Source organism: Poecilia reticulata, linkage group LG8 (genome assembly GCF_000633615.1).
Source record: "Poecilia reticulata strain Guanapo linkage group LG8, Guppy_female_1.0+MT, whole genome shotgun sequence".
NCBI lineage: Eukaryota > Metazoa > Chordata > Actinopteri > Cyprinodontiformes > Poeciliidae > Poecilia > Poecilia reticulata.
The window spans coordinates 20,295,078-20,319,361 of record NC_024338.1 but is presented as its reverse complement, the minus strand read 5'-3'; the positions used below and the strand labels follow the sequence as shown (position 1 = coordinate 20,319,361).

The following is a 24,284-nucleotide window of genomic DNA, read 5'->3' as shown; positions in this document are numbered from 1 at the left end:
TCCTCTTCCTCCTCTTTAAAGTCCTTGAAGTCGCGGCTCCAGGTTTTACTCTGACAGTGACGGATGTTCTGATCTTTCTGCGTAATTTCGCTCTCCTCCTTGTCCTTGCTTACATTTTAATGGAATTACCAAAAGAAGCCAATAAGTGAAATTTTCTCTCCTGTGGGATATTATTTAAATAATGCTGATTTATAATCTCCGCTCGCTGTGTTTACACTTGCAGTTTCTAAAACTAATTTTCTACTTTATGCTCAGTCAGGTATTTCATGCAAACATTTTGTACCAGGAATAAACAGGCTGATCATAGTAAAACGTCATTTTCTCTCTCATATCGACCTCAACTTGTGACTTTTTTTATCCTCTGGTCCATTTCAGTTTTATTAGAAAACTTTTCCTGTTTTTTTTTGTGTGGTTTTTAATCTTAAGGTGTTTTTCACTGCAGAAATTAACAATAAAACTGGAATAAATACAATTTCTGTTAAATGAAAACGTATTTAGTGAGGATTCAAGTGATGAAATATATTCTTTTACTATTAAGTAAAAATTAGATGTTTACATGCAACAATGTAAAATAAAATTCTTATTTTAAATGCATCATGGAGAGAAGACGGCAATATTCCAAATCTTTTTTTTCTTCTATTGCTTAACCCAGATTATAATCTGGTTCAATCTTTCATCAGGGCAAACTGAGCTGCAGATGATGAAACTTTAACAGAAACGACATTATTTTCTGTTCATTCCAGTCTAATGATTCAGTTGGTAACATCTAAACACGCCGTAGATGAATATTAATGCTCCAGCCGTTCAGAACCTCCGGTCCGGTTGGACCCACGGTCCAGACCAGCAGAATATTGACTCTGAATTATTGATCAGCTCCTCTCGGTTCGCCATCGGGCCGAGCGACCGCCGCGTCTCCGCTGTTCGCCGGGCGAAACCGCCAAGCCGACCGCTTTCCCTCCCAGCAGCGGCTCAAAATTGGTTGCTGAAAGCTGAAACGTTTATATTAATCTGACCTTCATCCCTGAAGACGTGCAGAAACCCGCTTTTTATATTTCCTCCTCACTTTGCTGAAAACTGATTTTCTTTTATTTTACTGAGTTTTACGTTTTATTGCATTCCTACATAGAAAAATCAACAGATTACATTAGCATGTAATAAACAATGTTTTTATTTGTCTTTATTACATAATTACCCTAAAGAGTAGCTATAAAGTCTTAAAGGGACAGTGTACTTTATTTTACGTTATCGGAGTGTTTGAGAAATAATTTCCAGCTGTGAGAAATGCCTGGTTGGACTTAGCCCCGCCTTCCAGGACTAAGCTCCTTCCCCTCTGAGCTCCTTCAGACTAGCCAGCAGCGTCTGCTGTGCTTCTCTGAGCAACGCTGGTAAAACGTTGTGAAAGGGTGAATAGAGGATCCAAGCAGTGACGACTTCCTGAAGGCGGAGTTTCAGAAAGAGACAGAGGCCCAATTATAGGAGGAGTAAAATTTATTTTTAGTCATATTTTGTTTTGCTACATTTTTCATTTTTATATTTGTGTGTTTTGGAGTTTTCCGCGCGTTTCCACCTGTTGTCCACTGAACAGAATATCTGCATCGACGGTTACATGAGGGATTCCTCAAGGCTGTGTTCTTGGTCCTGACTTATCGGGTCCGAAGCTTTTTGTAAGATATTTTTAAATATCTTTAATTTATTTATTTATATTTATTTATTTATATTTATTTTATTTATATTAATATTTATTTTATTTATATTAATATTTATTTTTATTTATTATATTTTACAATATTAATATTTAACTTTTTAAAAGATATTTTATTTTTTAACTGCTGCTAAAAAACATTGAATATTGTTTGAAAATCTGTTTTTAAAGAAACTATCTCGGTAGAAGGCAGAACCTAATTAAACCTGCATTTATTGATTTCAGGAAGTTTTAAACTGGCTGATATTCCTCATTTCTGGGGGGTTTAAATTTGTTTTCTGCCTTGATTTTTACCAGAAAAAATTAAACACAAAAACTGTTCCAGTTACTGGACTGATTTTATGTTTGTGAAGCTTGGAAACCTTCATGATAAAAAACAAAAAAAAAAACACCACCTATAGTTTGCATGCAAATCAAACACGATAACCTCAATATTAGACATTTCTTTTAACGATAAGTAGCAGGTTTCCCTCTTTGTTGCACTTACGGTGCACGTCTTTACATTTTGTAAAGTGTTTTTATAATGAAGCCGACATTGACGTCTGTTTTATCATGAATATAAAGCAATCATAACGTTTGCTGTAAATATTTCCACAGCCTCGACATAATTTAATGTACCAGTGGATAACTCGGCGACCTTAAGGAAAAATCCCAAACTGTTTGGTTATTTAAATGTAAACATTGAAATGATTAAAGCGGCTGCCTGATTGTTTCTGAACGAGCCTCTTGGGTTTAAATTGAGATTTCTCTGAGCACTTTTGGCAGGTTTCCCCCTCAGGGAGCTTCCTGCAGGACTTGTTTTTTCCTCCGTTGACAACAGATTGTGGGATATTTTTAGGTGGAACTGCAGCTGTCCCTGCACACATCTACAACTTCACAGAGGGAGCAAGGAAAAACGAGACCAGCTTTATATTTAGTGTTATTACGCTACTCTATATTTAACCTGTTGTTTTTTAAAATGGTTTCCAACCTTGTTCTTTTTATCTTTTTCTTTCATTTTCCTTTTTTTTGTTTTTTCCTTTATGGCTGTTCCAGAAACGCATAAACTTGATTATCGAGTTAAAACCTGTAAAGATGAATTTTCTAAACTCTCTTTAAACCTTCCTGTTTGGGGCGTTTATTTAAACTTGGTGTCCCTCCAGGCTTTGATTCGGTTTCTATTTTTTTTGGCTCTCTTGGGCTGCTTCCTCCATCACATGTCAGAGCCATGCAGTGATTGTCAGTCCTGACGGCGCTCGGCCTGTGGGGGAATCTGATTGTAAATGCTGTGGCAGAGAGGTTAAATTAGCTGCTTTCTATTTATGATCTCCTCATGGATTTGCAGGTTCTGTTTAGTTTTCCTCCGTCGGGACGTTACTGGAAATATTACACGAAGCATTCGCTCTTACAGGAGTCCAGTTAATATTTAATCAGGTCAGATTTTTGACTTAATCACTTCTACCATCAACATGAAAGCATTTATCCTGGTTCAAACTGCTGGGGTTTTCTCAGCTGCGTATCGATTTCCATGTCCTGTGCAGCTGACAGCATCTTTATCCCGTTTTTAGTCTTTCCTGAATCATATTAGGAGGCGTTGCATGACGCACTGCTGGGTGCTGAGCAGCTTTCATTGGGGTGTCGAAGCTTTTTTGGGTCAAAAGTAGTTGTGGGACAAAAAACCAGACCTAAAATCAAGGAAGTAACATGGCCTGTTATTTATCGCAGATCCAGAATTTGAGGAGGATTTTTACAACAGTGTTTTGGGGCCATTATGGATAAAAATGGAGTAAATTTCTGGCTAAACCTCAGAAGTTTTCAACATTTGAAATTCAGAAATTTCCATGTTTTTGTAGAACATTTCTGATATTAATCTAAAAATGTTTGGGTTTTTTTGTTTTCCTAGCAGATTTCCTTGTTTTCTCTACAACATTTCTGAGATTACTGTTAAAATTTTGGCGTCTTTTGGAAGAAATTTACTTTTATTTCTCCAATGGCCCAGATTTTGCATGTTTTCTGTACTGAAAGAAAAACATCCAGTTTTCAGATTCTATGTATTTGATTGAATACATTTATTTTCAGTAATAGGTTTTGGATACTTTCCTTCCAGATGCTTGCTGTATTTAACCAAGTTTTAGAAAGAATAAAGTTGACTTTTCGGTAAAAGATTAATATTTTTGTTAAAGCTCGGTTATTAAAAACAAATACTTTGTGTTGAACTTTATATTTACTTTGCAAGAAAATTGTAAATTTTTACCCTGATTAAAAATAAAGTTTCCATCTTCATCTACAGGCCAAATTTATATAATTTTGAGCTGCAGTTGGGGGTCACACAAAATCAATCTGAGGGTCACAAATGGCCCCCGCGCCGCACTTTGGAAACATTTTGTTCTCCTGATTGACCAGAATTAAACTTCTGTCCTTGATCGCCTCCTGCTCGGGTTTTTCCACCACTGGGTCCAGTTCAAGCTGCTTCTAGATTCATTCTTCTCCCAGTTTGCAGGACTTGATGGGAAATCAATGCAGCTTTTGGGACCCGAAGCAGTTTATGCTTACGCTGCATTGTTCGCAGCTGATTTTCATGCAATTACTCCGCCTCCATTAAGCCTGTTGAACTGAAGTTAATTTAAAGTGCAAAGTGCAGCAAAGTGGCCGTAAAACTTGAAGTGACCCACCCTGCCACTCGGCTCAAAGACGCCTCTGATTGATTAATTAACTGACTAACAAAGATTTATTCCAGGAGTTTTACTGACCTTCATGCCCGTTCGCCATCAACGCCTTTCACTGCGGTCTTTGTTCTTTTAAACATTGGTATCCGCTGCGTTCATATAAGCCGTTCAGTTGAAAATAAAGGAAGTAAAACTGGTTTATGGAATGAAAAATGAGCCAAAAGTCATTTTCTGTGAAGTAAGAAAAAGAGAGCGGACAGAAATTGTTCTGTTAGGAAAGAAACGGCTAAACATTGAACAAATGATAAATATTTACTATGCAAAATAAATGCCACATATATGGACTGCACAACTTTAATGGCATTAATAGTTGGTTATTGACTCTTTTTGGGGAAAAAATGCAGCTAAACACAGAAGAAATGGAATAGGGATGGTTTCTATGGTAATAAAAATAAATATATGTATATATATATAGATTAACCAAACAAATTTAATGGTGTCAGCAGTTTTGTCAGCGTCTTTCATAAAAAGAAACAGACGGATAGGCAATCGATCAGGAAAACTCTGTGTATTTAAAGCAAACCTGGCACATGTTATCACTGAAAGGTGTTCAAAGTGCGGTCCGTGGGCCAGCTGCAGCCCTCTGGGGGTTTTGGGCGGCCGACTTACGAACAGAGCAAATCTGGCCTTCAAGCACAGCTGTTTGACTCGGACGCTTTTTCATTTCAGGGCAACGTTTTAAATAAAATATTTTTACAAATTTGGTATAAAAAATAAATTCTCATTTATTAGTTTTTTTTCTCAAGAGCTGATCTCACTTAAATAAAACAACCCAAAGAAATTCAGAAACTGATTTACTGATCCGTTTCCTATCAAATTTTATTAAAACTCTTGGTTTTAATAAAATTTTGAGCAGATAAAATTTGGAAAAGTCACCAAAGCAATGTTTTAAAAAATGTTTTAAAATTTTTTTTTAACTTTTTGGCCCTCAAGGCAAAAAGTTTGGACCTTTGCTGCAAATGGACAAAACTAACATGAAACTCATAAAATCACAAAAGGTTTGAAGAAAATGAGCTTTTAACACAAACACTGGGCTGTTTATGAGAAAAATATCAGTAATTAGTTGAGTCGGGTTAAAAACATGAACCTTGTTTCAGTGTTTTGGAGGCAGCAGGAATAAATCGCTGCCGTCTCATGAAGCTCAGTTTGTGGTCAGGAAGGAGACGCAGAGGTCACAACGGACGATTTCCATTAATCTGGCCTTGTTGTTCTGTGATAAACGGGACGATTCAGTGTTTTTCCAGATACCATGTTGTTCTGCAGCCATGCATCATGTTTTCATTAAACCCTGATGCTCAAGGTCATCAGCAGACACATTGTTTCTTATTTATTAGGTGGTTTTTAAACCTCTGAGTAAAGGAAATTCCTCCCTAAAGCTGCAAACATTTATTATTTTAACCATTTTCCTTTTAGAACCTCATCAGGCTTGCATTATTCATTTCAATGACCAGAAAGGAGAGAAGCTTCAAAAAGAGCATTTAGATGAGCTGAGCTGCGAATTTTGTTCCATGATGTTCAGAAAAAGTTAAATATTTTGCTGCAGGCTCACATTGCAGCCAGTTTGCTAAACCAGGTACCGAAAGGTGATTTTTATTATGTCCACCTGCCTTGTTGTAGCAGCAAAACATTAAAGTTAGGAGGTGAAAACGCAGAATAAATCACCTGCTGCATTAAGTATTCAGGCCTTGGCAACAACATTCAATGCAAACAGAAAAATATGCATCCTTGATTTTAGTAAATAAATTAAAAAGCAAGTTTAATATAGAATGTTTTAGAACAATAAAATTAAACTTGTGTAAATACAGATCCCCCAAATTTCTATGTTTCAAGATATTTTCCTCATATTGAGCTTATTTTATTGATCTATTTTGTTTATGTAAACTTAAAGATCCAAGTGTAACGTTGGTTTTATTTCTTTAATCAATTGATTTGATGAAAATCAAACAAATTGACTGTATTAAATAAAAATCCAATGTGTGTAAAAATAAGTATTTGTGAACATTTTTCTTTCCGTTCGACACTTAAAGCCAAAACTAAACTATATTCCTCAGGAAGGACCTTCTAAAGATGCATAAACATGTTGATGGAAACAAGCTAATGCTACTTGTCTGCTGGCTGATTCGTTTCTGTGTGCATGAGTTTGGTAAATTAAATGTTGTTTTTCTGTTGGTGGGAATATGAAACGCATCTCTCATCTAAAACTGGTTATTTATTGTAGCATAATTGTCTCATTTGCCAAAGAAAAACGGGTCATGACCTCAGTTAAAATGCAGAGAAGCTGTGGGGTTTTTGTTTAGTTGAAATTCGAGCTGCTGGTTTATCTGAACTGATTGGTGCTTTGGTCCCGGCGCCCTGCAGGATCTCTGCTGGGAGAGTTTAAGTGTCGTCCACTGACCCGTTATGCCCCACGAGGCGTTTTTTTGGCTTCTTTTGGGAGGAAATTGTCTTTTCTCACCTCCTTTGATTCATTTTTTCAAAAGCTTGGAGGGAATTGATGCTGTTGGTCCACAGGCAGATGATGATTTCTCCCTCAGATGTGTCATAAATATTCCTGTTATTTTTACAATCATTGATATGCAATGGTTTCTTTTTTTAGGAAAGTGACTTTTTATTTCATGGTTTAATTAGGAAAATGGCACAAAAACAGAAAAGTCCCGTCCGTCTTCAGTTAAACGAGCTACTGTCATCAGTCACTACGTTCATATTTTGCAGCTTCTGAGTCTAATTTATAGTTTTTGCTTTGTGTCGGAATCTGTTTTGTGGCTTCCATGATGAATTTAGAAATCCTTGAAAATCTGTCACAATCCAGATTTTCTTCCAGATCTTGTAAATTGATGACTGATTTGAATAATCTGTTCTTGCCTTAAAACGTTTGAACTTAAAATAAAAGCACCATAATTTCCGGACTACGACCCCTAATTTTTTCAGTTCTTGAACTTTGTGACTTAAATCAGTTTATACGTTTAGCAGAGATGCAGCTGAGAATTCTGAAATTATTCAAAATGCTCAAATCAAATTTAGTCTAAACTTTTTTTAATAATTCTTTGATATTTATATAATAAAAAACCAGTACACTAAGCTAACCGTGGGAATTTAAGTTGCAGAATTTTGTGCACAAACTTATTTTTGCTTGAATATAAACTGATGGAACCCTATAAAATAATTTTAAATGTTCAGATTGTTCATGCCGTGTTTTCCCCTCGTCAGTCACATGATTTAAACCGAACCTCTGGACAGTCCGAGTATAAAAATTGTTTGAATTACAAATTTCTGAATCGAATCACGTCTCTAAAAACCGGAATAAATTTTTATCTCTAATGTTTAGCACGTTCAGCAGCAAGGCAGCGCTTTACACTTTAAAAACTTAACGGTAACCAATTACAAAATTATGAAACTCAGAGGTGAAACTCAATGTTTCGGTTCTTTTGCAGTTTTCCAAGTCATTCAGGGTTTTATAAGCTACCAGATGTTAAGGCCAGCGTTCTGGATCGGCTGCAGCTGTCTGATTGATTTACTACATTTTTGTTTAGACAGACCTAACAAGTCAAAGACGAGCGCATGGATCAATTTCTTTAGATCTTACTGGAACATTAGCCTTTAATCCTGAAAATGTTCTTCAGGTGATAGAAGACTGGCTTTGTAACCTTCTTTGTGTCTCTGAAGGCTCAGAACAGTAATGTTACAAGCGGTGTTTTATTTGCTACCAGTATGCACGTCATTAAAAGTGAGGTGAAGTTCAGCCTGTGGAAGTTGGTGGGTGCGATTATTCAGTAGTCTGGGAATTACGGCAAGTTATTTTTATCATTGGTACATTTTCCTTCGTTCTTCTAGTTTCCAAACCCAATAAAATTTGTAATTTAGGCTTTTAGACTAGAGTCCAAGCAAAGAGCATTAATGGAGTGCATGTTTCCAGAGTTTGAACAAAAGATTCAAGGTGATTGTGACCTCATTACACAAAGTTCAGAACTCTGCAGAAAGACCTTTTTTGTTATTAAAACCACAGAAGTAGAACATCCTAATCACCCTCTAAATCACGCTGCAGATGAACCAACGTATGATTAACTTTTACATGAGTTTTCTGCACGCCGTCCCATTAACGGGCTCTGCTTATTGCTGCAGCGTTTGCTTTGGCAAGGAGGAAATTGATGCAGTTTATTGCTGCAGCAGTCAAATAAAGGCGTCTCGGCTAAATGTTGCATCGGTTTGGATTAATTTAATGTCATATTGTTAATCTCGGAGGGATTTTATCCAAAGTCTGGGTCGCATCCCAATGGAGATTTTTTTATTTTGGTCTATATTTAAAGGTCAAACCCAGGTTGACTGGTAAATAGTGTCAGCTCAGTCATTTACATTTGCATCATTTATTGTTTTTCTGTCACTGAATATTCTGAAATATTTATTAGTAATTATTCTTTTAGACATCTTTTCCATTTTAGCTCATTTTGCTCAAGAAATTATAAAACCCTGAAACTTAAAGACGCTGCGTGTCGTTTCGTTTCTTTCCGTCCATCTTCCTCATCTTCTGTTCAGGTTGTCTTCCTCCTCCTGCTTTCACTCTATCTATGATCACAAAGAGCTGACGGTGTCTAATAACCAGTTGGCCGTGTTTGAGTTGAGTCGGCCTTCGGCGCTCGCCTCTGGTTGTTGTCGCTCTGTTGTAAATCTGCTTTTGCTGATATTCTGGGAGTTAATTTTGAAGCTGCTGCTTAAAACCATTCCTCCAGTCAGAAAAGAGTTGGATTTTTAAAAAAACACTGCTGGTGCTCTCGCTTAATAACATGAATGTACATCTACGCTGTTGGCAAAAACAAAGTATTTCCAAGAAGATAAACTGTTCCATTTTGTTCCAGGGTTTGCAGAAACTTTACCCTGGCGTTGCAGCGACTGCGTCTCAGTTTTTCCAGTTTACAGGCCGCAGGATTTGTCTTTTTATTGACCAACTTTCAGTTTATAAAGTTGATTAATCTCTGGGGGTGTGGATCCTTATCATTCAGACCCCTTTATGCTGAATCATGTCCCAACATTTCACCTGCACTACAGTTTGAACTGATTAAAAGAAAAGCTTTAGCAAAACCAGTCTGCTGGCCGGAATCGGACAATTTATCCCTGATTGGGTCAAATATTTAAACATGTTTGGGGTTTTCTGCCTGTTCTGAACCATAATACTCTTTACATTTTAAAGGAAATGAAAGTCAGAAATAACCTTGCTACTGTAGCTGAAGGTAAACAGCCTGGAGGAAGAAATTGTTTCTGTAGCGCCAACATGATGGTAAAAGTTAAGACAGTTGGTGTCCAGCATGTGGGTGGTCTGCAGAGATGTTGGCTGCCCTTTTCCTGACCTATCCTTGTCCAGGGTCAAAAAGAGGAGTGGGGAGAGAACACACCCCTGGGGGACGCCACTGCTGAGTAAAGCTTAGGGCTATTCATCAATGCATAATGTTTATTTTCTGTTAAATTCAAATTTTTGTCTTTAAGCAGAGTGTCGGTGCTAGCTAACGGGAAAGAAATGCTAACTAATAAAGGACATATTGACTAGCTAACACATGGTATACTAGCTAGCTAATGTGCCCTAGCAGCAGGACAGCTACCCGTTTTGCATCTACAATGGGAAAATGCAAATTTATTGTCAGTTGGTTGAACCCAGTTTGTACATTTCTGTGGCTCTACAGACCTTAAATTCTAGTCACAATGGTCTTAAAAAGGTATTTGAAAGTCTTAAATTTGCGTTTATGAAACCCTGTTAAGCCTCGCATGTCTAAACCTTAATTAGCAGTTTGGATCTGAGAGAAATCCCGTTCTGGGTTTTGTCCAGACAAAGCCGGATTGGTGCGTCTCTACTGGGATATTCAGCGTCTCTCGCCGTAATGCTGGTCAGGTTTTGTTCATTTGTTTCTGGTGATTAACATTGCCAACAGTAGTCACTCCTTCATTGTGACAAACGTTTAACTCCAGAAGGTATCAAGTGCGCCGTGTTGCCTACCAGGCGTCATTTCCACTCCCCTCTGCAGTATCATCACCTCCAATCGTGTTCGGAGCATCTTGGCATTTCTTCCCCATCCTCCCTGCCGCCGTGTGCTCAGTGAATCACTTCACTTGTTATGGCTATCATCAGGTTTGTAAACATCTCCTGGGCTTTTTATGGCCCATTTTATGTAATTTCTTTTCCATACCACCTCAGTCGGGTTGCTCTCCGCTCCTTCATCATACATGTCAGAATCCAGGCAGCGAATTGTCCCATAATGTCTGTTGTTTGTCCATGCAGTCGCAGGTTGCTGTATTTTCCTTTAAATCAGTTTCTACATTTGTTTTCTACCTTAAAGAAGTTTAGGGTTCAATTGTGCCAAGAAAGTGAGCAGTGTTGTTGTTTCTGGTATTTCTTCTGTCTGTTCTTCGCACCTTCAAGGTCTCCTCCACTCAGGCTCTTAATTAAAGTTAAACGATGCATGTAGCTGTAGAGGAGTTGAATTATTGCCGTTTTGCAGCTGTTGTGTTCGTAAAGGAGCTGGAGTGATTTATTTCAATTTATAAGGAGAGTTTGCAACATGAAAACACCCAGGAGGAGAACAGCAACCTTGCTTTATGGAGGCAAAGACTTGCCTTGATTTTTGAAGACTTAGTTTGCGGAAAATCTGGATTTTTTTTTTTTTTTTACCAATGCACACTGAGGGCGGCCATCTTGTTTTACAGCTTCAGTTCATTTCAGGTCAATTCTATGACAAAATACAAGACTTAGATTTTATTTTTTTAATTACCAGCATAAAGTCGTAATTTTAGGAAAACACCGAAAATTACGAGCATCTTGTGACATTTTACAGAAATACTTTTAACACATCGGCATTAAATTCAGTAGCAGGACTTTGAAACAATCGTGCCAGCCTCCATTTTGCTTTTCCGTTTAATTTTTTTCTGTCCGTTTCATTTATTTTTTTCCCTTGTGTCCTTTCCTTCTTTCTTTGCTTTTCTCCCTAGTGTCCTTATTGTTTTTACTCCTCTCCACTTGATTTAATCTGGTTGTTTTCTGTCTTTGCTTCTCTCTCCTTTGTCCATCGTTCTTTTTTTACAGATATTACATAAATATATTTACTCTTGTCTGTATTTAGCAAACGTTTTAAAACTTTCAATCAAAAAATAAAATTGACTAAATAGAAGGAAAAATATAAAATTTGTAAATTTTCTGACGTAAATTCTAGTTTTATTATTCTCAGGTTTAATTTAAAGATTTTTTTTAATCTCATGGCAGTTTTTTTTTGTATTAACTTTAAAGTTCACATGTAACAATGACTCATTAATCACTCTCTCAGCATTTTTAGTTTGAAATCTGTTTGCGATTAGGATTGGGATTAAATTCTGGACTGGGATTTATAATCCCTGCTGTCCTCGTCTCTTTGATTTTTGGAGCCCAATCTGGACCAACCCGGGTGTAATTACAGAACTTCATCGCTTTCCCCTCTTGTTAACATGATCGCTGCTCGTCTGTTGGGTTTTTCACCAATAAATCTCCTCAAATCTGATGCAACACCAGCCAGAATCGTTTATCTCACAAACTCTGCAACGTTTGGCAGCCGTGGCAACGGTCGCGGCGTTCCCCAGGGCGGCGTCTCGGAGCCCTCGGGCATCTGGAAATATCTGTTGATTAATTACTTAAATGGAGCGACTGGTTGGAGGGGTTTACTGCAGCCTCATGCGTTGGGACGTAGCTGGGGAGCATTGGTTTCATGAGTCCGACAGTTGGAGACTTTCTCCATCCCATCTGCATAAATCCTAAACAATATGAAGCTGTAGTTTGGTTTGCCAGTTGGCGGCGGGTTATTGAGCTCATTCACGATGAGCTAACCCAGTTACTTTCTTCTGGTCCTAACATGGCGGCTCACAGAGCGAATGTCAACGTTTTGCAGCTTATTTTTTAGAAGTTTGTGTCTCTTTAAGGCTGTAATGAGGAGAAATCGCGGGATTTTATTTTGTTCTCTAGTCAAAGCCGCACAATAAGTCAGATCTCCATCATTACCTCAGTAATGTTCAGTACTGCACTCCCAGTGCAATATTTGCATTCCAATCATTTTTTCAATCAGCTTTCTATGTCCATGACTCGAGACTCGTTTACATTTTATTATACAAAATTCACATTTTACACATTTTTATTTTTCCATTTCGGTTTCTACAGCTTCTAAAAACACTTGAATAAAACATTTTTAAAAACATCCAGCTAATCATTGGCACAAGTTGATGGCTTTTGGTGTCTGGAAAACGAGCCGTTTCAAAAACCTGCATAATGATCCACATGCTGTTACCTAGCAACCCAGGTTGAGTACCAGGAGGTTTGATCAGCTGGTTTTACCAGTGCATGTGCAGTACAATGGCTGCTGGAAAAGACGAATGTTTCGTTGCCGACTTATCATCCAGAAACCACTTGCTGCATTCTTTTTGTTGTGCAGGAGGCTCCAATTCTGCTTTTCAAATATGTACGGTTGTATGATTGTGCATCTGTCTGCAGCCATTTTCTCATGTGAGTGTAAACGTTGAGTTGGGGCGCGTGGCTTAGCAGCAGCTAATTTGGGCTTAAAGTGACAGGAGGCCCTAAAATGGATCAAAATAAGATCTCGGTTTCTAAGAATGATTTTGTGCAAACAGAAAAGTTGATAGAAACATTTTAATTATTTTTAACACTGTTGCAAAAACAAAAAGCCATTTGTAGCAGATCAGCAAAATTTTTCTAAGAAATGCCAATAGCTAATAAAAGTCAGATTCTTTTATGAACAAAATAATCAAACCAAATCTCAGACGCTTTAAAGGTATTAATGTATAAAAAAAAAAACCTTGTGCCTCTTTTTAAAATTGCAGTTAATTTTTTAAGAGTTTCTAGAGTTTAAACATAAGACAATATTTGAATACTTTTAAAAACGGATGAATTAAATAAATTGCACTTTATCATTAATTTCACACAAACCTCCAAAAAAAAAGTCCTGGAAATATGTTAAAAAAATACTAACTTTATTATGTAGTGTGCTTAATATACAGCCAGTAATAAATGATAGATAAATGATACTGCACCTGTGAATCTTATCGTTCTCATTTCTGCAGAGCGCCAAGTAGCTGCTTTATCACATGCTGTATACATGAGCACTTTGTGTTTGCTAATACCTGATTAGTCGTAAAGAATCGCTCTGGGCTTCGTTAAAGTCTCCCTGACTCGGCTGTCGCTGCTTTTCATTTAGCTGTGTGATTACACCCAGACGCTCTGCTTTTGCCTCGGCTGAAGAGGAGAAATGTCTGCTGTCGTTGTTTTTAAAGATTGTTCCTGATGTCAGTCGAAATGCTCGGCGCTGATGAGTGACCTGCTGCAGAGGAGAAAAGCCCGCCGTGTTTGCCTGAGAGAATTGATTCAGGCCACTTTTCCCCTGACAGAATACGTCTTTGTTTATTGCTAAATTTATTAAGCTGAGCGTGAAGCGTAAGCAGCTTCTGTGCTTAGGAGGCAGAAAGCGCAGAGAAAATCTGTACGTCTGCAAACAAACCAGACGGAGATTAGATCAGTAAAGCGGCCTAAACAAAGTATTAAATGAATAAATGCATTATATCCAGCATGCTTCGATTTGTCTGTTATGAAATTCTTTATGCATCTTGATTCTGGAGGATTTTTTGGTTTCATTGACAGCTGTTTCCAGCTAAGGCAGGTATTTGTTTTTTTTTTAAAGGGTTTATGTGGCAGATGGTTGAAGAAATGATGTGACTTTAGTTGATGCACAGCAGCTTTTATGAGCCTTTCTCTCCGCTTGTCTCGTTCTTTTGTTCAGAGGTGAAGGCAGGAACGTAGATCAACGGTAAATCTGGAGCTTCGCCTCTTGGTTCAGCTCCGTCTTTTCCATGACGGATTGGTGCATCATCACTGCAGAGGCTGAACCACGCCACCGAACACCGCCCCGTCATTCATGACCAATAAGACCCCAAGATACTCTGGGAGCGTTCCCACCAGTCCTGTTTGGTCCGCTTTAATCCCCCGGTCCGGTTGGTGGGGCATGAACGCTAATCAAACTCTGGTCCGCAGACAAACCCGTCTCCGTTAGGTTGAAGTGAACTCTGATGCAGTTCGAGTGCATATGTGAACGCCAAGCAGGTCGGAGACCACTCCAAAAGCAGGAAGTGGACTACAGTGCAGGGCATTCTGGGTAAATACAACCAAAACAAACGTGCTAGCCTACCGCTAGCGGGAGGAATGGCTCGTAGTCTTCAGCCAAAGACAAATCATCCAACCGCTAAAATCTGATGCTACTCCTTTTTTGTTGTCATCTTCAGAGATTTTGTAATTTCCTTCAGTAGCTCTGGTTGCAGCGCCCCCACAGGTGAGGAGGGGAACAGGTTGCTCACAGTGCAGTGGGAAAGAAACCAAAACGGCTGAAATTGGAACAAATGTTGAAGGAAACAAATGTAATCCGTTTTTTTTTTCTAATGCTAATTAGATTTCAAAAAGTGCTTATGGGAGATTTTTTTTAATTTTTTTTTTACAGAATTTGAACCAGGTGAAGCTTGAAACGTTTTAGGTTGAACATGTTCATGTTTTTAAAAACATCTTTTAAATGCAAACAGAAATTTTCTTAATTTTGGGTTAATTACTGCTCTGAGTGGGTTGATTGATTGTTCAAGAGATTTACTACTAAATTGGTTGACAATTATTTGAATAATCACGATTAATCGTTTCAGCGCCACTTCAGAGTATTTTGTCCTCTGAATCCTGGGTTGAGTTCAGCACCACATCGTCGTTTTTTTCTTAAATGTGTGTAAAACTGACATTTGTGACCCATTTGTGATGCCATATTGCAGACTACAGACAGAAAGTAAAGCTGCTCCGCTGCAGAGTCTCATTTCTGACTAAAATACTGCTGTCAGTTTCTCTTCCATCTTCAGACACATCTCTCTTCATAATGGTTCATTCATTACCTTCAATGGCTCCTGCAGATTTATGCTTTGTCTCAGATTGAGCTTTGACTGCACTCTGCCAGGCGGACAGCTGGTTATATTTCAATATTCAGACTTACTCTCCTCATCTTAATGTTTTTATGTGATATAGCCTCATATTTCTGCATTTTTTGCCTTATAACTGCAGAGGTGCATGTTTTTGATCTCTTTAGCGAATAATCTAGTCAATTTTGGTTTAAAGTGTCTTGTTTTATTATCCGTCTTTCAAATGTATTCTCAGAGGAAGTGGCCCTGGACGCCTGATGGATTCGGTGTTAAATCGCCGTCTTTATGTCTGCGCTCTGCTGTCTCTTACATGTCAGCCGCCACGGAGCTGAAGTCTCACTCCGTCCTCAGAGACCTGTGTGCACGTCCTGCAGGCTGCTCTTCACATGAAATGGCACACAATGAGTGCCTGTGAGATCACATGCCGCTCACGCTGTGCAGGCGGACCGAGTGTCGGGAGACGGGGATGGATGGATGGATGGAGGGATGGAGGGAAAGAAACGGCCTCTTTTCACTCAATCAGGACTGCATTACAACACAAAACCAGCTGGAATAAAAACTTTCTCTGCAGGGTTTTGGTGCAAAGAACCATCAAAAGTTCACCAGATGCTAATCCTGCTTGGCGCTAGCCTCGACGTCCGATGCATCAGCCTTCAGTCTCAACAAAACAAAAAGAATTAAAATACGTGTTAAATTGTATTGTCTATCTGATCCAGAAAAACTGAATCTCGTTTTAATAGTTCAAATACCAAACATGCCTGTGTTGATGTATGCAGTGATGACAGCAGAAGCTAACATCTGTCTTATTGCTCTTTGACGTTCAGCCAATCAGATACAAGGAAAATGAACAGCACTCCTTGATTGGCTGCTTTGCCAGCCAATAGCGTATCACACAGCATTGTGTCCAACTGTTTCAGCTTCCCAACCTGCTTTTTCTTTCAGATATTTTGGATAAGTGGAAAAAAAAGCTGGGAATAATTTATTTACATTCCACAAAAAAATCCACAAAAAGACAAGAGTCCTAAATGTTCGGTCATCCATTCTTTATTTCTTTTTCCCTTTTTCCAGCTTGTCGTCCCTTTTTTACTGTAAACTGCTGCAATAAAAGATCTTTTATCTTTTACTCGTATTAGTTTTTGTACTTTTATAAAATCATGTTAATGATTTAGTCGGGGAATTTTAAAACGTTTCTGTTGATTTCTGAGCGTATTAGATTATTCGCTTGCATATTTCTTTGTGAATTTGTCTGATTTTTGTGGTTTTCATCCCCCTGCTCTCCTTGGAGAAACGCCACATTTCTCAATGTTTTAATGTGTTTCTTGAAATTGTCAAATTTTTCTTCCCGTTTCTGAAAACTTATTAACATTTTGGATAAATATTCTGAACCGTTTACCTCACTTAGCATTCACTTCTATGTTTAACTTAATTGGTGTTCACACTCTCGGGTAAAACTGTTTTATTCTGAAGGGTCGAATCTCTTGGTCGGGTTTAGAAACCAGCTGAAGTTGCAGGAAACTCCCAACATACAACCTCGCAAATCACTTAACTTTTAGTGAACGCACATTCTGCCGTCTCAGAAACAATTAAACTGAGATTAAAAGTGTCTCTGCTGCAGCTTTTTGCATAAGACTTCATATTCATGCCTTGTAAATCGAGCTCTAATGCTGACTAACTCTGACATTTATGGCATTATTCACAGTGGCTGACATTTTACGGCGCTTCTCCCAGGTCTCATCAGCGCTCAGTGAGGCAGGTTTCAAACTCAACCGCTGCTTTAATGTGGCTCCGAGTTTGATTTCTGCAAGCTAGGAACTCCTTTTTGTTTTTATTTTGTTCTGAGTTTGTCACAGACGAGTGAAATACTTTTTTTTTCTGTTCCTGCAGAGCGTGTTCACCCTTCTGCTGGGGCCTTTCACCTTCTTCAACGCCCAGAAGACCAAATATCTTCAGATTCTCACCTCACTCATGCGTTGGATCGGTAAGAGGAAACCAAAGACTAGAAGTTAAAGATTTTTCTGTTAAAATAACATCAACTAGAACATCTGAAAAACATTGGAATATTATGTAAAAGTGCAATATTTCAGATTACTTTAGTAGCTGCTGTCAGGAAACGTTTCACTGCAAAACCAAACTTTTATCAAGTATTTCTGATCTAGTTTCTAGTGTAAATATCTCAGTACACTTGAAATAAGACAAAACTAACTTACATGCAACCTTCTGTAAGACTTAGGAGCTTGTTTTAAATTGAATTCAATACATTGAAGTTGCCTTTATGATAAACTTTTGAAGAAATAAGTTGAAAACTTGAGTAAAACTGATTTCTTAAGAGGACTACATGCGTCCCACAGCTGATGTTTGGTCTAATATCGGCCGTCAACAGGTGAATAAAGCCAAACGGCAGCAGGTCTGGAGTGAAATGTCTGATGAAGGAGTGCAGGCTGTAATGGCCCGGTCAGCTTCAGGCTGATTGAAACGCTGTAGTCGGGCCTTCAGAGAGCCGAGCGTCGGCAAACCTCATCGAACTGAAGCGGTGATGGAAACGAGTCGGGCAGCTTCTCCTCGGGCTCAGACAGTCGGACAGAAAGCGATTACAGAGACTTACTGTTCCTCCTGCCGACTCTCGTTTGAAGCCTTTTCTGGGATCACAGCATTTTAACTTTTCAAGTAAAACTGATTTTCCGATTTCGTCCTGCGTTTCCGGCTCGTCGCAGCCGTTTTCCATTTTATCATCTGTTTCTGTTTTTGCCTTTGTGGCCGCTGCGGTCAGGTCCGTCCATCACGGTTCGGTTCTGCCCCGTGTCTTTGATTCCCATCTCCTCTCATTCCTCAGCCTGACAGGCTTGACAGGCCGTCCCAAGCCTGATTGGACCGTCACTCACCGGGGCGACGGGCAAAAATAAACCGTCCATCCAGGAGCTGAAGCCGAAATCACAAGCCGCTCATAAACAACACAGCAGCCTCCATGCACTGTCCGCTGCTCCTCACTCTGAACGCCCGGCGTAATTGATTGTGGTGTCGCTTTACGGCATGCTCTTTGCTGCTCAGGCTAATGATTTAAAATGTCTCGGCTGCAGGATTTGCTTTCTTTGTGTTCACAACGTCGCAGGAAGCAAAACTAAGGTATAAAAGATATTAGCTGAAATGGCTAAGAGCTGGTTTCTGTTGTGTTGATGTGAGAAGGCGGTGGGCGATGCGGACGTGGAATTTTATCAAAATATTGTGATCATTTATATCAAAAATAAATTCAAGTTGTCAGTATTTAATACAAAAAGTAATAAATAATTTTATGATATAAAAAAAATAATGACAACTTGAATATAATTTGATTCAAGTTGTCAGTATAACGCACTAAATCTTAGTTATTGGTGATACATTTTTAAAAAATGGACAGAGTACTTTGTTAACTCAACAACCAGATAAGTTTTAATTAAGTGAAGCTGGTCAGCTATGCTAGCTTTACTATGGCAAACTTAACATGTAGATGTGCTGCAGAATTTTTCCTTCTATTTCTTTGTCTTCCAATTCCTTTTATCTCCGTCTTTTCTACCCTCCCTCCCCTTTATAGTCCTCCCTTCTTGCCACCTCTTCCATTTTCTTCCTCCTTTCCTTCTCTCTCTCCCTCCCAGTGGAAGTGGAGACCTTGTCTTTGTAGAATCGGACTCCTCTGTTCTCGGTGTTAAGATGTTTTTGGCGGCGCTCTGAGAAGCCGAGCGAACCGTCGACCTACTTTGTAAATTAAATCATTAATCCTGACCGATGACCTCGCTCCTCTTCTGTCTTTGGCGGTGCGAGTTTGTTTTCAGTCCAGAGGAGGAGAGCACAGACACGGCGAGTTGTAGACTGCTGGCACGTGTCTGCAGCTCCTCAGGGTGAGAAAACGTAATTATTTAGTCTCATTTCCTGCCACCTCCACTTGCTGCGCTGCTCTCACAGGAACGGATGGAGACATGCTACATGTTTGTAGTAATTTAAGATATAGAGAGATTTCAATCACAGTGACACCGCAGTAAGGAATCAGCCATTTTTCTTTTAATTAATCACCCTTTTCTTCTGCAGTGATTCATTTTGGAGAAACTCATCGACCGGCTACATTTACATAAATCCTGTATCAGATGTTGCTTATCCCTGCTGGTTTTGTTAGTCTGCTCTCCTGCTATAAGTACCCAAATAAAGTCTCTGCATGAAGGTTTAAACATTATTTGCATGTATTTGAATTTGGCTGCACCTAACGATTAATTTAGTAACCGATTAATTGGTTGATCGGATATGAAAATGGCACATTCTACAAATTTTTCATTTAACCACTATTACAAAAACAATAAAAGGTTAAATTAAACAAATATGTAATTTCCTTTTTAAATGATAAAATATTTTTATTATGCAATAAGTCTGATTAATCTGATTAATTGTTTCAGCCCGAGTTAAATCATCTTAAAATGGTTCCAACCTCAACATGTTTAAAGCTCTTTTTGCTTCACTTGTTGTTTAGATTCTGCTAATTACTGGACAGCAAAAGGTGCTGAATGTGAGATTAACAGAATTAGAACCAAGTGAAGTTGAAATTGCTTGTTGAGTTTTGGGTACAAAAATATTGACAAAGATTTTTCCATCTTAAATGCAAATAATATATATTTTCAATTCAAGTTTTGGTCCAACTTCTGCTCTAAAAATGTTCTTTCAATAATAATTTGTCTCCAATTAACGGTTAATCATTTACTAAATTAGTTGACCATGTCTGTATTCATCATGATTAATCGTTGCAGCGATTAATCATGAATGGATTTTAGTCCTTCTCATCTGAACTCTCCAGATTCTTTAAGTTTTTTCGCTTGGCAACTCGAAGCTTCGGCTTCGTTTGAGGATTTTCTGTCAGATTGAGGTCTGACTCAGCAACTCCGAGGTTTTTCTTTAGCCAGTTCTTTGTTGCATTGCTGGTACGTCTTGATGTCATACTGGATTAGTCTGATAAAATCTGATCTGCTGATTATATTTTGGTTTAATAACTAAATACATGTTTGATTATATTTCGTTTTTTTTTTTATCTTGCATGCAAAACATATATTTTTGTGAATTTTTGCTTAATCTGTTCTTTCAAAATTGGCCTTTTCTGAGTCTGCATAGTTAACAATTAATCAATTAGTAAATTAGTGGAAGATAATTGCAATAATTGATTGATCTGATTATTCATGATTAATCTGATGGTTTCAACTGTAGTTAAAATGAGACATTTTCTTTTCTGCATCTTCAAAACATAAACTAAAATCTCTACAGTGAAAAAACAAACCTTCACGCCTCCATCTAAAGCTCTTAGTTTACCAATATGGCATGAAGAGGCTGGAAAGTGCCGCAGGCGCGTTGACGTCTGCATGGTGGCATTTCGGGAGCGAGGGGGAGGGGGGCGCTGGTTCTGAAGGTCATCTGGGACTCTGGTGGCTTGTTGAATTGGGAGTTCAGCAGGCGGCTCGCAGGGCGACAGTGAAATATGAGCCAGTCTTAATGAACTGTGCAGCAGAATCACAGTTCAGAGGTGCTGAGAAACTTTGTTTGAAATCAGAAGCAGGACTGCGGCGTCGGGACGCTGGATCTGCCTCTAAAGCTGCATTTTCATGCCAAAATGAAAGTTGTTTGTTTTTTTTTTAATCGTTTTCTGTTCATTTCAGTTGATGACACCATAGTTCGTGTTAGGAGTGAATAAACCGATCGGACGGTGGCAGAATGGATCGTTTATGTAAGACGTCCATCATGGTGCAGACCTCACTGGTGGATGAACACAAACTGGTGAAGATTTTACATTAGCTTTCTGAAGCACTCCACACCAAACCAATGCATGAACGACTTGGTATTGATGTGTATATATTTGTAAAGATTTGGTTTAACAACCGCTCCGACTGCAGTTATTCAGCAATTTACTTTTTTTCTGGAGTCTGTACACTCCAGTTGACGATTAATCGATTATTTTAATCCGATTAATCATGTCAGTCCTATTAAAACGAATATACCGATATCAACAGGAGGGAAAAACGTCCATGCCATCCGTCTACTGTGGTTAGTTTACTAATGCACCGTGAAGAGACTGGCTGAATGCTGCTGTGCATCAGGAACATTTTGACCCGTTTGGATCTTTTCATGTAGTTTTACTTCAGTTTTGTCAGATTGCCTAGAGGCGCTCGGATCCCCCGGCTCGTCCTTGTGAGCCTGGCAGGATGAATGGTCAAACATGCGCTGCGTTGCTCTGTTGTGTTTGCTGATGGCTCTATCGCAGATCGCTGAACGCGTTGCGAGGCGGCGAAGCCACTTATCACCCAGCCGCCCACCAGAAGCGGCGTCAGAGCTGATCGGTTTCATACGATAAAGTTCTGCTGCGGAGAGAAACGGAGAAGTCCCGCCTGGAACTGGGCGAAGAGCTGCAGCCTCTAATCGCCAACATTAACCCAGGAAGTGCTGAAAGGGAGTCGGTGCTAATTAATGATGAGATGATTGTCGTACTCTAAAACCACTGGAGGGAAGAGAGTAGAAACGTGAAAACGGAGCATATCGGATCCTAAAAGGTTTAAAATGTTGGTTTTTTTTTGTGAAAATGCAGATTTTTCTCCTTGATTTCTGGCTTGACTTGCAGCTTCTCCAGTTTGTTTCTCCGGAGATGGATTTCCTCTCCAAGCTTGAATTTACTGCAGGATTTCCATCTTTTCTTTTCCTTTTGAGGCAGTTGGTGACTGTGGTTTTGTGGTGGAGACAGTGGAGCTGGAGGAGTTTCCTCTGGGCGTCGTTAAGTCGAAGCATTGCTCACAGGGCTGCTGACGGACCCGTCCAGGTCACATAAATCAGGTTTTGTTAAATGGTTGAAGTTACCTAGACGTGATATGTAGCTGTGGAAAGAAAGTGCTGGAAGTAAACATCAAAAAAACCAAACGCTGAAGTACAGCGGCGTGAAAAAGTGTTTTCCTGATTAATTTTTTTGCATGTTTGTCACATTTTAGTGTCCCAGAACATCAAACCAATTAAAAATTTAATCGGACAACACAAGTAACACAAAATGCACGTTTTAAATGGTGCTTTATTAACATGTCGAAGGAAGCATAATGGATCACTTCAACCAACAAAATGTTCACTGAAATAAATCCATCATCTTGGATCAAAATGCCTGAGCTGTGTCTGGTTCAGGTCCCACTTCAGACTCTTAGTCCTGTCCAAACTGGAGAAGCTGCTTTAAGTAATGCGATAACAGCCAGCTGCCCTGAGGCACTCCTAATTAAAGCTCCATGCGATTACGCTTCCTGCGAAAGCCTCCGAGGGTTAAGATGAAGGAGAGCAGCTTCCTTCCTCCTGTCCCACACCTTCCTGCTACTCACAGCCTCTTGTAGAAACTGGAGTAGAGCAGCAGACGGGTGACTGCAGAGTTGTAAGAAAAGATTAAAAGTAGCTCAAATAAAAGACTTGATATGTATTTCTCCCTTCATGGCTGCAGATGAAACAACAGAGACTTTTTGTCCTTGAAAGCTGGTCTGTTGCCCACCATCCGACCTCTCCGTAATAAGAGGGTTAACGTTTAAATTGGGAGTAGCAGAGCTTCCCCCACACCCTGAGATTACATTGGACGGAGGCCAAAGATGCATTAAATATTGAACAATCGTGCAACAGGTTTCCCACACTGTGATTCTGCTGAGTTCAAGGAAAAGTAGGAAGCAAAGGGTGAAGATTGAAGCTGATCCTCTTTCAGGATTATCTTCAAGTGAAAAATGAGACGCGTCTTCTAAAGCTTTTAAATCATTTTTCATTAAAAATAAATAAAAATCTTTAAAACTGAAACTGCTTCAGCCTCAGATTGGGTAAAAATATTGAGCCTCCAAAGTTTGTTTGGTTTCGTACTTTTAAAGACAGAAACTGATTTTCAACCCCAATTCGCTGTTTATGTGTGTCGAACTCGAGGTTTGGGGGCCAAATCTGGCCCCCCATAGCTTCTTTTGTGGCCCTCCAGACTCCAGAGAGTCACAGAAACAAAATCTTATGTGATCAAATATTATCAATTCAAGCTGTTTTTTTCTGTTTGCTGCCAAATGACATCAGTTAATCCCTCCAGTTTTTTGTGACTTCATGCAAAATCAACACTTTATTGCTAATTTTATGCACAGAATGGGCAGAAATGTTAATGCCAATGCTCACCTGCAGGTGGCAGTATTTCTTCCTTCTACTCCACTGCTGCCTTGGCCATAATTGATGTCAACAAAAAATAATCATTTACTGTCATACATGAGGGCAAATGTTGCAAAATTCCTTGCAAATGTTTTGTTGTGATGAATATTTATTATTCCTAACGATTTAATTGATTTTTACATATTTATTTTTGTTAAATAAAACGGGTGTTTTAGGGTGTCTGAGACACTTAAAAACATTGAATGTTATATTTAGTTCACCTTGTCCCTGCTGCAGAATACAACAATGTTAATAACAAACTCCTATATCTTGCAGAAAACGGCACAAACTTAAAAACATTTTTGCTCCATGTAACCAAATTAGGTTTGTCAAATGATTGTTTAGAACAACTTAGTTGCTTAAAAATGATCTACAATTGGTTTTGTATTTAAAGTGTACTAGACTAAAATCCTTTAAGATTTTGTGTGTTTGCAATGCGGAGATGGAAAAGTTTAAAAAAGATTGAATTTTACCTTGAAAACGTCTTCAGGCTCCAGCGTTCAGTGACAGCGAAGGTGTGTGGTTCAGAAACGCTCTGCAACGCACCGCTCTCCTAAATGTCACCGTGCATTTAGAGAACGCCTGGTGACGAGCAGCGAGGACCCGGCTGGCTGCTGGCCGACCCGGGGCTCTGACTAACTCCTGCAGTCACGCCCTGATTGGGTCTGACTAACTCCTGCAGTCACGCCCTGATTGGCTCTGACTAACTCCTGCAGTCACGCCCTGATTGG

At 39.0% G+C, this 24,284-nt stretch overlaps 1 protein-coding gene across 1 annotated transcript in view; it reads left to right on the top strand.

Moving 5' to 3' along the window:
* tmem104 (transmembrane protein 104) overlaps positions 1 to 24,284 on the top strand; it is a 44,377-nt gene that overhangs the window by 17,736 nt on the left and 2,357 nt on the right. The window contains exon 9 of the mRNA XM_008416538.2: positions 17,248 to 17,341. Within this exon, the coding sequence (XP_008414760.1) occupies positions 17,248 to 17,341 (94 nt within the window). The remainder of the gene's footprint in view (positions 1 to 17,247; positions 17,342 to 24,284) is intronic.